The sequence below is a fragment of the Chinchilla lanigera genome, unplaced genomic scaffold (assembly GCF_000276665.1).
Source record: "Chinchilla lanigera isolate Chin_1 unplaced genomic scaffold, ChiLan1.0 scaffold00028, whole genome shotgun sequence".
Lineage (NCBI taxonomy): Eukaryota > Metazoa > Chordata > Mammalia > Rodentia > Chinchillidae > Chinchilla > Chinchilla lanigera.
In genome coordinates this window covers 8,627,612-8,644,106 of record NW_004955429.1, presented here as the reverse complement: position 1 = coordinate 8,644,106, position 16,495 = coordinate 8,627,612, and the positions used below count along the sequence as shown (strand labels likewise).

The 16,495-nt window shown below is 33.8% G+C and overlaps 1 protein-coding gene across 1 annotated transcript in view; it reads left to right on the top strand.

Moving 5' to 3' along the window:
* Malrd1 (MAM and LDL receptor class A domain containing 1) overlaps positions 1 to 9,394 on the top strand; it is a 600,954-nt gene extending 591,560 nt beyond the window's left edge. The window contains exons 39-40 of the mRNA XM_005387237.2: positions 5,762 to 5,837; positions 9,080 to 9,394. Of these exons, the coding sequence (XP_005387294.2) occupies positions 5,762 to 5,837; positions 9,080 to 9,163 (160 nt within the window). The 3' untranslated portion in view covers positions 9,164 to 9,394. The remainder of the gene's footprint in view (positions 1 to 5,761; positions 5,838 to 9,079) is intronic.
* Positions 9,395 to 16,495: the final 7,101 nt, after the last annotated feature.

The following is a 16,495-nucleotide window of genomic DNA, read 5'->3' as shown; positions in this document are numbered from 1 at the left end:
ATTTCTCAACACAAACCCTTGGAATGTCAAGGAGACCTTGGAATGAAGTATTGCAAATCCTCAAAGAAAGCAACCCTAAACCCACATTGGTGTAACCTAAAAAACTATCTTTCAAAATCAGTGGAGAAATAAGATACTTCCACGACAAATGACAACTGGAGAAATGCATGACCACCTAATAAGCTCTCCAAATGTTCTGAAGGATATTTTAGAAATAGATAAAGACTAGAATCTCAAAAATACCAAGAGAAAGGATCCACAAGGCAAGAAAAACAAGTAAACAGGGAGGAAAGACAGGGGACCAACAATAGAAAATCAAATAACAAGGATAAATCAACACATATCAGTTATAACTATCAATGTAAATTGTCTCAATTCACCAAACAAAAGAAACAGATTGGCAGAATGGATTAAGAAACAAAATCCAACAATATACTGTATACAAGAAACACATTTAACTCAGAGAAATTTATAGACTGAAAGTCAAAGGATGGAAAACAATATTCCGTGTAAACAGAAATCCATAAAAAAGCAGGGATAGTTATTCTATCTATAGAAAAATTGAAATCCAAGCCAAAAATTATCAGAAGAGACAAAAAAATGTCACTACACACTTGTTAAGGGAAAACTTTAAGAGCAGATAACAATCATAACTATATATGCACCACATACTGGCACACTCAACTGTATAAAACAAGTAATAATGGACATGAAAAATCAAATAAGCACTAACACAATTGTAGTTGGGAACCTCAACATACCACTGTCACAAATAGACCAATTAGACAAAAAATAAACAAAGAAGTATCAGAACTGAACCAAATCTATGAATAAATGGACTTGGAAGAAAGCTTCTGTAATAAATGGTGCTAGAAAAAATGGCTTTCCACTTGAAGAAGACTAAGTCTAGAACCATGTGTCTCACCATTCACTGAAATCAAAACGGATCCAAGATCTAAATATTAAAACAGAAACACTAAATCTGGTGGAAGATAGAATAGTTCAAACTCTTGGAAACATAGGTATAGGCAAAGACTTCATGAACAAATTCCAGTGACATAGAAAATAATACAAGTAATCAATAACTGATATTTTATTAAAAAGCTTTTGCACAGCAAAAGAAATTACCAACAGTATGAAGAGACAACCCACAGACTGGGAAAAAGTTTTGACAGTTGTTCCTCAACCAAAGGACTAATATCTGAAATATATAAACATCTGAAAAGAAGTCAGACCTCCATAATTTAAAGATCTAATCCAATAATGGGCTTCTGAAATGAATAAGTACAAAAAGCAAATAAATATATGGAAAAAAATGTTCAGTATTACTTGTCACTAAATAGATACAAGTTAAAAAAAAAAAGCTGAGAAATTATGCCACTCCAGAAAGAATGGCTATTATCAAGAAATCAACCAATAACAAATGCTGGAGTGGCTGTTGGGAAAATGGAACCCTTCTTCACACTGTGATTGTAAACTGGTGCAGTCACTGTGGAAATCAGTGTGGAGATTCCTCAGAACACTAGGATTACTTGTCCCATTGATCCAGCTATTCTCCTTCTTGGTATTTTCCCAAAAGAATTAAAAACATCGTACTGCAGCAATATATGCACACATTTTTATAGCAGCATAGTTTATAATAGCTAAATCTTGGAGATAGGGCAAATGCCTATTAATGGATGAATGGATATGAAAAATGTGGTTTATTTTATACAGTGGAGTACTACCTAGCCACAGGTAAGGATAAAGCACACATTTCTAGCTAAATGAATGCACCTTGAGACCATACTCTTAAGTGAAATAAATCAGATGCACATGTGCAAATATCTCATTGACTCTGTGGTGTAAAAAACTGAAAGTATAAATATGGACTAAAATGTACAGTAGATATTGTGAATTAGGAAGAAGTTGTTCAAATGTAAAGGAAGGAAGGGGAAGGAAAGAAGGAAAAAGAAAAAAATGAGGAAAAAAGGATAAAATGGAAGCAAAGCTTTTGTAGATAAGGAGCAGAAGAAGGGTTGAATGGAGGGGAGGTGAGTGAGAAAACAGGAATCAAGATATATCATGTACAGGGAGATATTTCATTCCGTATAATGAAAATGATGATTATGTATATCTAAATTTTACCCAAAAACTTAATTTGAAAAAAGAATCGTGCTCCTTAGTCTCTGGACTAGAAATATTTGGGTAAATTTAATTGAGGAGTTCAAGATGACAGACGTAGAAATGAGGAGAGCAGAAATGAGATTTACTTCTCTGATTCATCTAGATTCAACATTAATCAAACTAAATCCAACATAATATAATAAACATGAGATTTAGAATAAGTAAATTTCATTTTCATCAGGGAATTGACTGTATTTTATAATTTAATTTGACTCTCCCTGTATTCCTCCTACTGGACAAAGTACTAGACTAGTGAAATGGGCAAAGTAGATATGGCCCTTATCCTCCAGAAGCTTTTAGTCTAGTGGGAGAGTCTCTCAGTTGTCCCATCTGCATAAGAAAAGGGATGGACAAGTTGACCACAAAGATCCTTTCAAGCTCTAAATTAATAATCTGCTTTTAAAAATTAAAGTATTAGTTTTTATACCTCCCTATTTTTTCCTTATCTTGGTGTGCCTTCATTAATCCCACACTCTGGGGCCAAGAGAAAGAAATGGGAAGATTAAAAGCTAAATCCGAGTAAACTGTAGCAAAATGAATGCACCTTGAGATCATAATGTTAAGTGAAATAAATCAGACAGTTCAGCTTAAATGTCAGATAGTTTGTATGAGAAACCCAGAGTATAATTACAAAGCAAAGTAAAATTTAAATAATAGGAAATGGAGAGATAGATCTTGTGCAAGACAGAAGAGAACTAAGAGATGGGACGGAGGGAGGGAGGGAGGGAGGGAGGAGGAAAGTCTTGAAAGAAGAATTAGGGCAATTTTAAAGAGCCAGTGACCACGTTGTAATATCATCAACCATTTAGCTCACAGTAATCACGTCTGCAATCTTCAAATACTGGCGGGCACCTTGGAAGCTGTATATAGAAATTAGCTCATTAGCGGAAGTGTGAGAGCAAAGTCCCCACACTCATATGCACAAAAACATCCTTTGATGAATAAATAACTGTTTATCACTTCAGAGCCTGTTGATATGTGCAGTACAGTTATTCCAATTTTAGAATACATTGCTGTCCATACTTTAAGTGGGTAGGGACTGATTGATTTATTGTTTGATTGATTGATACTGGTGTGAAGAATCAAAGCCAGGGCTTTGAACATAACAAAGGTAAGAAGTGCTCTACAATGGAGGTACACTTTCATTAATGAACAAGTTTTATTTTGTACTAGGAATTGAACTGAGGACCTTGCATTTGACAGACAGGTGCTGTGTCATTGAGCTATGTACCTGACCCTTGAACAAGTTTTTACAGTAAAGTTTTATAACATAATGCACATAGACATAATAGGAGTCACTGTCCATGGTCCTCTCAAACTTTTATTCCTTTCTACTTTTAAAGTTTTATCTAAGTTTTCTAAAACTTTTCTCTAAATCATTTCTAAGCTTATTTTTACAATATGAACATACTGTGACAATTTTACTCTCAGGAGAGGGAAGTGGAGGAGAATAAGTATTCAGTCGATTTGCTAAGCAGCCTAACCAGTTTGTCAGACACACAAATGGACAGACTAGCAAATTAGAAAACACCATGTCTATTCTTAATATAAAATTAAACCTGCACATTAATAACCAGACATTGCAAACAATTTAGTAAGTAAATGAGAGATGTTATTAGTTATCAATTAATTAAGTAATAAAGGTACTACAACAAATATAAAAGCAGATTTAAAGTATTGATTGTAAGTTTCCAAGATATATAAGGAAATTTATTTTCAAGTGTAAACCTGGCAAAAGGAGCAACCTACCCATTGCCCTGTCGCTCTTTCCTCATCACACTCATGAGAGCCAGTCTTAAACCCTGAGTGATAGAGGTGCTTGTACCACCTCTGAGTTCCTTCCCACTGAGAGAAAGATTTACTCTCTGACTCGGTCTAACAGTGGTCACCTTAAGTGGCAATCAGACTCTAAAACTCCAAAGGTTGCCATAATAATTTTCTCCATACATTATCATTAGAATTTAGTTTTATATTAGGGTTAGTTTTATAGTTTTACTAAGCCAGAAATAAATATGTTTATGAAAAATAAACCTTAATCAGAACAGTTGAATAAAAGAAATAAAATACATTTAAAACAGAGAGGAAGAAATAAAACACTACTTACAAATGACATGCACATATATATAAAAAAAAGTCTCAAATCCACAGGAAAGTGACAGAGCTGATAAATGAATTCAGTTAAGTTACAAGATGCAAGATCAACCCACAAAAATCAGTTTTGCAGTCTGGGAGGATGAAGCAGGAGGATTGTTAGGTTGACCTGACCTGGGGCAAGATTAGACCTTGTCTGAAAATAAAAAAATTTTTAAAGGACTAAGAATGTAGCTCAGTTAGAAGATTTGATATTTAATCCTCAGTGCTGGAAAAAGGGAAGAGTGTTAATAGAGAACATTATCTAACAGAATAAAATGAAATAAAATACCTAGGAATAAATTTAGGTAAGGAGTGAAATATTAGTATCCTTAGAAAAGACCTAACTAAATGGAACTCTGTCCTGAGTTCATGGAAAGGACATTATTGTGGAAATGGTAAGAAGCCTATTATTGTAAAAATGTTGATACGAGTTAAAGTAATCTGCAGATTGAAAGCAGTCACTGTAAAATTTCTTAAATAACCATTTTTATGAAAACAAAATAGATCTTTCAACAGCTTTCAATTTTGTCAGTAAGGAGTGAAAAATTTCATAAAGTGAATTCTTTTTTGAGATACACATGTGCTCACTGAAGTGAAATTAGAAATTTGTATCAGAATTATCATAATTCTATACTGACATATGTTTTATATGTCTGCTTGTAGTATAAGTAGGAGGAGCAGATTTTACAGTGGTCTGCTTGCAGTATGTGTAGGAGGAGCTTAATAATAATTTCGGTGAACACTTGAGAAGTTCCAAGAGGAAAATTAGTGTGACCCATGCAACTTCCTGTCCTCTGTTCAGCATTTCTAAGTCAATCCCTTGTTCATTTCCAGAGGTGATTATGTTCTTTGGAACCTCAACCCATAAAAACCATCTGCCTGTTGACAGATACAATAAGTTACACATTGCATTGTTTGCCTGGTGAGGACTTGTTATTTTATGACTGTTAGAATTGGCTCAAAACTTCATATTCAGATATGTATATTGTTGCCTTCATATTTTAAGTAAATTTGTTTTTATTGGAATGCCAAACAGATGATAGATGAAGAGGAAAATCAGCATCATGATTTAAAATAGCAAATAGATGGAGTAAAATGAGAAATTTGCTTAGTAGAAGTAGCTATAATTGATGTGTAATATTTTACTTTATAGGTAGGTTTGACATTAAGAGTCAAACATAACAATCCACGGATTCCCAAGAATGGAAGCCATACCCTTGACCATGCAGAAATAAAAGTAGCTTGAGAGTTTATTTGGATCTAAATATTCAAGAATCAAATTACATTTGCTTTCAATAATGTAGTCGTCTTGATGTACTTTCCCCCAAATTATGACAATACGCACATGAAAATAAGTATGCTGGCTATACAGTGTGCTTCTCAAAAGTTTCTACCTATCACCAACCTGCACTTCAATACTTACCTATTACCTATTTTTTGTGGTGCCCCTGTGTGTTTTCAGGAAAACTGAGAAAAGTGGGAACTGTGCCTTTGTCAATCCAGTGTATGGTAATTGGAAAAATCCAGAGAAAATAGAGGTAAGTGGTAATCATGAGCAATGTTATTGAAAAAGCATAATCACACACTTAACCACACCCCCCCCCACACACACACACGCTAACCCTGAACTAGTTTTATTTGGGCATGTTTCAATATTGTGGCTAAGAAAAATTTCTTAATGGGGTGATTTCATTTGGGAGTAGAATAGAATTTGAGTCTCCACAAATGTGCAACAAGAATTTTCCATTTCATGACAGTTTTGACCTGCTTTTAAAATCCATTCACTGTTAAATGGCTTTGTGGTAACTGTTCCTATTCAGAGCTGAAAAAATTTGGGAAATAGCAGTTTAACCCACAGAGGATTAGCTACTTACAGTAAATATTCATCCAGTGTTCAAGTTTTATTCTCAGAAGACTAAAGAAAGTAGAGAATTGTGTATTCTCTTTAAAGTTAAGTGTGAATAGTCAGGATCCTTACCTAATAACAAAGACAAGGAAAAGAGAAATGAAAATACCTTCCATATTTCTCGGCCCTCCGAGGGGAATGAAGTAACACTTCAAGAGAAAATGTCAAGCAAAATTTGTTACTTTCTTTCATTGTTTACCTCATTTTGCAGGCCTATTGAGATATATTGACAAGTGAAAGTTGGATACTTTTAAGTGATACGTGGTTACACAGAGAGGGAGATAAGAGAAATTATAACCATAATCAAGCTAATTAACATACCCATCATCTTGCTCCCTTCCCATTCACATGTGTGAGATCTCACACTCTCTTAAATATACTTTCTTAGCAAATACCCACTATACAATGCAGTATTATTAACCATAATCATCCTGCTGTACACAAGCTTCCCAGATCTTATCCATGTTATGTATCAGCAACTTTACACCCTTTCGGGAACAGCTCATCCCATTCCTAGAGAAATAATATGAACATTCATCAGATGGGAAGTAAGTTTAATCTTGACACACTGGGTCCTATCGAGAAAGTTTCCTTATATCTCAGTTTAGAAACATTATATTAGATTTATTCTCATATAAAATAGGATATACAGAAAGCAAGCTTTATTTTTTCTCTTTATTAGGCCACATAAAGTTTCTTATTTTGTTGTTTTTATTGAAATATGTAACACCATCAAGGTGTCATGTTAGATGGTTTCTTGTAGCTTTAGAGCCTTTGATAATGTGGCTGGAGTCTAATATAATTCTTGGTTTTTTTATTTCCATGTTTTCTTCAACTATGACATGATGCACAGCTTTAGCATGTTTTTAGTAGAAATGAGAAAGGAGATATATTTCTGTAAACACAAGAGAATGAATTTCAATTACTTATCAAGTCAATTAAGACAATAAAAGCAAAAATGCAGCCTTACCTAGTGGATAATGAATACAAACACTATCTAAGAAACTAAGCAGGAAGGCATAATATAAACCTGTTTTCATTTTTATCAAGGAAAAGAAAATCTTTTTTTAGCACAACCTTGCATTACTCTTTAATATCTATAGATAAAAGTGATATAAACAATTACAGTGAAGCATTTTAGATTGAGTTATTTACATTAATATCTTATAAGTTTGCAGTAATTAAAAAGTGGCTAGTAAGTTGTTATGCAATCTTTATTTTCTACTGGGAATAAAGTTCCCTGGACTTCAGACCTTTGGTTCTCATCATGAACAGAGAAGATCTACCCCAAAGACCCACTTTCAACTTGGTTCCAAGCATTTTGTATTTACATACATCGGTTACAATTGATGATTTTAGAGTAACTTCAAAGTGATTTCTTTTTATTTATTTATTTCCATTCTGGCAAAAGAAAATTATTCCTTCTTCAAATGCCTTTTTTCTTTCATTGACTGAAGCAGAAATCCTGTGACAGATACTGACCTTTGTTGTTGTTTTGATTTCAATTGTGTTGGAAAAAAGTCTTTATATCAATTAAATTAAGTCTATTTTTATTGATATTAGAACAGAAAAGTAAACTTCCAATGTTATTCTAAGAACTCTGACAGGTAGTTCATATTCTGCTCTAGATATTGAGAGGATAGAGTAAAGAAAGGACTGGCCTTGTCACTATCAACCCTCAACTGTCTTATTTCACTACTATTTTTCAACTGTTCTCTCAAACTACTGGAGAAGATTGAAGTAAATGCCAGATATCTTTTGTATGAGCTTTTCCATTGCTGGGCCAAAATACCTGACACCCACAGATCAGTGAAGAGGAGGTTGATTCGGCTCACGACTTGAGCAATGTTGACTTTGGTTTCAGCAGTTTGATGACCAGCTTGCTTCTAGGCAGGAATGTGATCATGGAAAGAGGTGGCAAAGCAAAGCTCCTTAGTTCCTGGTAACTGGGAAGCAGAGCCATAAAACAGTGCCAGAAAGGAAATGGCCACGGACCAGATACAGGACCCAAGCTCAGGGCCCCATGACCCACCCAGACTCAGCCGGAAGCCTGCTTTACTAATCCCCCAGGTGGCCACCACGGTGATCAAGTACATACAATTAAGCATGTCTATCACATCATTTAATTTCATATCTAAAAATTCCAACTTTAAGTAACAAGGATTTTTTAAAAATGTAACCACAGCATCATACCTGAACATTTAATAATGATTTCTTGATATCACCATCTATTCTGTATTGACCTACCCCATTCTCTCACATAATAAGTAGCTGTTAATATATTTTTAAGTCAGTATCTATTTAAAGTATATGCACCCAAATTGATAGATACCCTTGGCATATCTCTGTTCATCTCTAGGTTCCATTTTCTGTTATTTATTCTCTTGCTAATTATTTCTTGAAGAAACCAGTGGGTCCCCTAGAACTTTCTGTATTTTCAACTTTCTAACCCAGGCTGTTATCAATAATTCCACTAATTTAAAGCTGAGAAGTTTTTTTGTGTGTGCTTTTGTTATATTCAGTTAAACCTAACTTTATTCAATATAGCAGGCTTAGTGAAACCACCACCAAAATAAAGAAGTAGTTTTATATAGTAGTTTTATGTCCTACTATATCAGCCACTGCATTCCTGAATCCTACTAACAGTAAAAATGACATAGTGGCACCCTGGTCCAGAGGATGCTGGGATCACGTATAGAGCATCCCTGTGTCAGAAGACCTGCAAGATATGCTAGAGATGCTGGACCTGGGGATGCGCTAGCTTTCCTACAATGGAAATCAATTAGGAACTTGCTGCATTCAGCATAATCCTTACAGATGATTGTTATTTTAATGCCCCAAATCCTAATCTTTAAATATGTATTTCTTCTCTAGAGTTCTGTATACTCCTTCTCAAATCCATTTTATGGCATACCATCAGCAAACGTGGAGTCTATGTCTCGTCCTCCCAAACAGTAGAATCAAGATCAAGTTGGAACCAACATGAAAATTCCACTAGAACCATTAGAAAATTCCATTCTCTAAGCCAACGTATACAACAGTGAAAGAAGAAAAAGATCAAAATGCTAGTTGACAATAATTACGTTTCCAAATTTTTTTTCTTACCAAATATATTAAATGTTTTCATAGAATGAGAATCAATACCTTATCTTCATATGAATGCTTTAATAAAATATTCTTCTTAATTAATTTGTTTTCCTTTGATTTGGGGCTGATTATTTCTTAAAGTGATAAATATAATTATTTTAAATCCTGAATAAAAAGATGTTTTAAAATGCTTATTTCTTTTCAATATAATTTGACACAAAGGTAAACACACTTGCTATGTAGACTAGCAAGACTGCACAAATCGTAGTAACCCTAATCAATATACTCAAAGTAAAAGCTACTTCTGCATTTTGAAAAATATGTGACAAATGGTCCAATACTTACATGTTCTCAAATAATTATTTTAAGACTCATATACATTTAAAATAATGCTAAAATAAAAGTTAAGCAGCACTGGGTAAAAGAAATTGGAAAATCTCTATTTGAACAGCTTAAATAATGTACCAATCATTCTACAAATCAGTAAGTGAAGAAATGTACACCTCTTGGGTTATTGTAATATTTCCAGGACCTCAGCAAGAACTTTGGGTGTTCAGAGGCCTCCTTGCCCACACTACACTTGGAAGTTAGTTCCTCTATAGATTAGATGATGACCATGTAAGATGCAGCACTATTGTTTTAACAATAAAGCTTAGAGACGGGGAACAGTCCGCATCTATCTGCCTGTCGTGTTTTACTTCCCAGGAAATTCTCGCAGCATGCACTTCCAGGGACTCATTGCTCTTGTTGGCCAGGTGAGGCATGGTGCTCATGCTAAGCCAGTCACTTCAGAGGTAAAGAGGCCACCATGACTGACTGAGCCTTCACGCTATTGCTGGGGTTGAAAACAGGCCCGTGGAGCACATGGAAAAGTTAGTGGGGTAGGTACTGGAAGAAAACTAGAGTTAGGAAGAATGAAGTTGCACACAGTGCAAGTCTCAGTATCACTTCATGAGAGCTTAGGCTTGCCTAGAAATATCACTCTTAATTAACCTTGCAATAAATCAACCTGAAAGTTTACCTGAGTTAATTTTTTGAACACCACTAACCATAATATTGTTTTACTTAGTAATATTGGTTTATTGAAAGGAACAGTTAATGTTTAATTTTTTTGATCAATCTTGTATGCCTATATCTGGTAATTGGAACACCTACTTTGAAGATAACAATATGCAATATAACAGTCATGGTTGATTTCCTGTCATTTTTTTTGAAAATCTGTACTGCTTTTAATGTTTTAAAAAATTTTTTATTCTCTTTAAGGTAAAAACGTTAGCCAAAAATAATATTGTTTTACTTTATGTTAATCTTTTTTATATTGCTACTTTTATAACAATAAAATTGCTGATTCTAAAAAAATAATACAAGAGAAGATCAGTAGTAGTGGTTTTTTTTTTTTGGTTTTTTGTTTGGTTTGGTTTGGTTTGGTTTTATTTCTGTCTGGACCCTGGCATTGTGGGACATAAGCATTTCTGGAAGTTTCACTTAATCTTGCTGAAAACTGTCATCCATATCCACTCAATATCTTCCCCTAAGCATACAGTAATCTTTAAAAAGCATTGAGTTAAAAACTGAGGTATGGACTCAGTAAAGGAGCCACAGCAACTACATAAAAATGTGAGAAAAATTTAACTTTTATAAAATCAAAAATGAAAATGATTATTCAACCTAAACTTGCCATTTTGCAGGGACACTAAGAGAACTCAGGACATATAGAGAGCTCCAGAATTTGAATAATGACAGACAATCAACAGAGTGGAAGTGAGAGTGCCTTTAAGAGTATTTAACATTATCATCAGGTGCAAGTTATGCTATATGTACTCTAAAATATTCCAATGCAACATTTCGTGAGGTCATAAAAATACATATGACACATAAAATTAAAGGAACAGAACATTTTGAATCCAATGAGTAGAATAGGTAAGTATCCATGTTTAGTTTTCCTAATTTAATGTGGGATTTAGAAATAAACGATTTTTCTTTACATCTCTTCTGCTCTGCTGCATACTTTTCGGGTAAGTCCATATTTTCACCATTGTGATTTTAAGATGAGGGAAAGTAGAAAGAAAGGACAACAAACAGGACACAGAATTCACAATGTACCTAACTCAACTTTAAATAATGAAAACATCTGGATTTTTACCCCTGCATAGAATTTGTTGGAAATGATTTTTTTAAGCAGTTGATATCAGATTAATGATCCCAATGAGTATTGCAGGGATATTCTTGGGGGTCTTAATGTACAGATATTTATGACAGCATCTTATTATTAACTGGATTCATGTAACTAGGCCATTTCCCAAAATATACTTTAAGCATAAAATAATGTGTATAGCAACAGCAAACACTAAAATAATGATTATTTGTTGTTCTATTCTACATACTCTAACTCATAAATGTAGTGTTTGTATACTATGATAGTCACTAGCTACATATGGTTATTTAATATAAAATTTAAATTAATTAAAACTATATATAATGAGATTGTGGTTCATCGGTCAAATTAAACACATTCCAGGAGGTCAAGAGCTGCATGTGGCTGGGGACATATGAATTGGAAAACACAAAAAAAGTGTCCCATTACCTCAGGAAGTTTTGTGGACTCTGACTTATAATGATGTTGCAATAATGTGTTATGAATAGTACAAAAATAATCTCTGTAAATCTAATAAACAATGAAAGTTTTTCCAAGTACAGTTTAGCCTGAAGCAGGCAATTTTCAGACAATAATAATAAATTTAAAATAATGCAAAGCATACTTAGCTGAAGGGACACTAGCAAATATATGTGAAGTGTCTTAATAACACTTTTCTGTCATATGAGTGTCACATATCTTTCTATTATACCCTTATCACCTTTACCAGTTTCATTTTTTTGTATTTAGATGACACTTTGAAAAACTAATGATTTGCTTTTCTCTTTTTGCCTTCTTTATCTTCAATCATTTTTCATATTTATCAAGTTTGTTTTTAAATAACAACCACATTGTGCTTAGCAAGTAAGGACATGCATTCAGGTAAACCAATGAGTATATTTGGGCCATGTCTTTTGCAATAAATAGCATTAAGCTTCATCCTTATAAATAAAAACCAGAGAAATTTTATAATGACATATAAAAAGATACAGAAAAAGATAGAATGGTTGTTCCCCAAAAATGCCTATATAAAAATAAAACTTCAGGTACATATTTCACTGTCAGGCCAGTGACACCTTAGTGAGTCCTAATGCTATTCTGCTTTTCTTTGTGTGAACTTGCAAAATGTTTTTTGCCTTTCATTGGTAAAATGTTTAGGAAACCACTGTGTGGTTTAAGAATTAAATCAAATAACCATCAAAATCAAGATCTTATTCTTTGAATAATTAATTCCAAGTAAAAAGACATCTCTTTCTACAAGCAGCCACTTGGTAAAATTTCAACAAAACTAGGTACATGTCAAATTTTGAATTAAAGAACTCTGTTAACTATGAATTAGTGAAAGTATGCATAAAAATGAATGATTATAAAACAGGAATCCAGTTAAAATTCACACTGATACATGTGTTTAAACATTCTGAAGGGTGAAGTGCTCTAAAGAGTACATTTTTTCCTCTAGAATGTGGAAGCAATAAGAAAGAGTTTTTATTTCCTCAATCTTGAAAATATTTGCCTTTTTATTTAAGCCTATGTTTGGCAGTTTTAGAGACAACTTCCCTCAAACTTTATATTATTTGTCCCAAATTCTGTTACTAAGGTGTCATTTTAGGAAATTAACATAATTATTTGCTGTTGATATGATATTGAACTAATAAAAGTAGTGCTAACTTCAGAGATCACGAGTAACATTAGTTAATTGAACAATAGACATTAGGTAAACATTTAACTTACTACTAATCATAAATTAATGGCTAAAAAAGATTTAAATTTAGTCACTGGAGGATGTTCAGACTTGCTAAAATTTGTTCAACAAGTCTTTGTAAATAATATTTTCAGTAAAAGAAGTAAAAGAAACCAATGACACAGTAGGAGAATGTAAATAATAATATAGACAAGGGTCCTGTGCTGATATAGGACTTTGATGCAGGCATGAAGTTTATTCTTGATGTTGTTAACCACATTGTTTCTTCAAGTATAGAAAATAAGAAATTAATGAAATAGAAAACCTATATAAAAGGCAAGGGTCAACAAAATTAAATGTTATTTCTTTGGGAAGAACAATAACTGTTAGATGAAACAAAACTATTAAACTTCTGGTGAAACAAATGTTAACATGAATAATAAACACCTGAGAAAATAAATGCAAGAAAAGATTATGCCCAATTGCCAATATCAGAAATGGAAATAGTGTATTCACATGTATCTTTTCAAATATAAAAAGGATTATGAAGATATTGTGAAAAACAACAGCATGAGAAAAATATCAACTCTGAAGAAAATAAAGTCCTAGAAAAATACAACTTTATAAAATAAGCGGATGAAATAAAATGCCTAAGTAGTCCTATGACAAACTGATCCATATTTAATTTTTTCAAACAAAACTATATTCATAGGTTCATAAGAGTTCCTAGGAAAACTCATAGTACAATTAAGACACAATGGCCAGTTTAAACTTTCAAGAAATAGGGAACAAGATAGTACTTTCAGATACATTTTAGGAGGACAGCATAATTTTGACACAAATTCTGATAAAGACATAAGAAAGGGAAATTTTAGCCAGTGTTACTCATGAAGATCAATGTGAAGTGCTAAAACAAAATAATCCCTTCACCTTTTACTCACAAATACATTTGCATATTTTCCATGAATATGGATTAATGGTAATCAGTAAATCAACACTGGAGATTTTTTAAGAAAATAAATTAACAAAGTTATAGTTATTTTGATGGGCTATCAGAAAAGACTAAGAAAAGATGAATAAAAATATCTAAAGAAACTCAAGAAAGGCTAATTTACAGCTAAGTTATCGAAATTGCTTTTAAAATAAAGCACAAAGAATCACAACAAGTATTTATTTGTTAAGTTTTGTATATATTTCGTCTTATTAATCCAGTAACAACATTCCATCTGACTTTTACCTTTCCTAATAGTCTGTAGTAGAACATTCTGAGGTAATGTTGTGTTATTCTCTGCAAATCAACTCATTTGTTTCAAATGCAAGTGTGTATTGAACTGTGTAAAACTTGGTAACACAATAAAATAAAGGTTTCTCAGTACCCTTTAAGATTAATCTGCTCATTGAAACAATTTTCAAGAGTGGAAAGTATTGAGTACTAAATTAAAGCAGTCTTCTGATAGAACTCAACATTAAAATCACATTAATATCAAATATGACAATAATTTATGTAAGTGTACCTGAAAACTGGTAACCATTTCCCAGTTGAAGTAACAAGAAAATACATTCATTTAAATGATATTAATTCTGGGCTGGGGATTTAGCTCAGCGGCAAAAAGCGCCTGCCTCGCAAGCGCAAGGTCGTGAGTTTGGTTCCCGGTACCAGAGAAAAACCAAAAAACCAAAAAAAAAAAAATAAATAAAAATAAATGATATTAATTCTGTTCAGGTATATCATAAATTACTCATTCAGGACCCAGCATAATTCTATCCTTTGTCTAGACACAGACATTACAGTACGTGTGGGAAATCAAAGCCTGTTCAGGAAATATGCAGATTAATAGAGTTTCACGACAATATTGTATCTTAATTGTACAAACCAAGGTTCCAAAGAACAATATGAAGAGATAGAGATTATAGAAGGTAGAAATGAGATTGTTATGGTTGATATCTAAGATGTCCCCCAAAGCCTCGTGCACTTATAGGTGGGGCTTTGGGGAGTGACTGGATCATGGGGCATGGTATTCATCACTGGATTACAACTAAATGTGATATTGGGAGGTGAAGCCTGATTGGAGAAGGGTATCACTGGGGGTGTGGCCTGGAAGGGTCTGTCTCTACTCCTTCCTTGATTCTATCTGTTTCCTTACTGCCGTGCAATAAGCAACACTCTCCTGCCAAGCCGCCCTGCCTTGGAACCAGCTGACTATGCACTAAACCCCTTCAAACTGTGAGGCAAAATAAACCTTTTCTCCTTTAAATTGTAGGTGTCAGGTATTGTGCCTCAGTGATAAGAAAGTAACTAAGACAGAGATAGATCAAGTGACACATGTACAGAGGCGGAGAGACAGAAAGAGAAAGAGAGACAAAACTATCTTCCAAAAGGCCCATGTGTTCACTGTTTGGGCTTTGGGAAAGTGATTAGATCACAGGTGTACTGACGTCATTAATGGATTAATGCATTAATGGGTTCCTAGTCAAACATGCTGTTAGGAGGAGGGGCCTGGTTTGAAAAACTAGGTCACAGGGACATAAGTTGAAACAGTACATTCTTGTGCCCAGCCCCTCTTCTCTCTGTCTGACTCTTTCCTTGTGTACTGCTTCCTGAGGTGAGCAACGTTCTTCCTCGATACCCTTTGCCATAATGTTTATGATTTAAAGGCAGGTGACCATGGACTGACACCTCAAAATCTTGAGCCAAATAATTCCTTTCTTGTGTATGTCAGGTATTGTGTCTCAGACATGGAAAAGTGATTGAGAGAGGGGAAGAGAGAGTAGGGGAGGGAGAGGGAAAGGGAGAAGAGAGTAGGAAGGAGAGAGAGAGTGGGAAGGAGGAGAGACAAAGAAGCAGGGAGGGAGAGGAAGAGAGATTTCTTGTTTGTGTCAAATTGTGATATTGGGATATAATCTTTTCACTAGCCATTGTTCATTAAGACATCTTTACCATGACCATAGCCATCATGGAAAGCCATCTCTCCACACTGGACTGGCTGAGCCAAATGGATCCCTGGTTCTTAACGGCTGAATACCTGTAATGATTAAAATGTTTGGGTCACTCCAATTCTGGGTTGAAGGAGCTGTTGAGGAAGGATTCCCTGGAACAGTCTTGAGGTAGCTCTTTTAAATGTAAAAATATTGAGGAACTTAAGGACACATGTAAATGACATAAGAATTAAAATTGGCCAATTTATTCTCAAAAATATACTTACTAGAGAATGTAAGTTTTGTAGTGCCTAATTTGCTATGAATATCTGCATAATTTTTAATAAATGTGTATGTCTTCCCACAAAATGATTTCTCCTGGAATTTTTTATTAGAAAAAGATATTAACTTTCACTTTTTGAAGGCCATTTGATGAAGCATACCAAGTCAGGGATTTAGCATTACATAATTA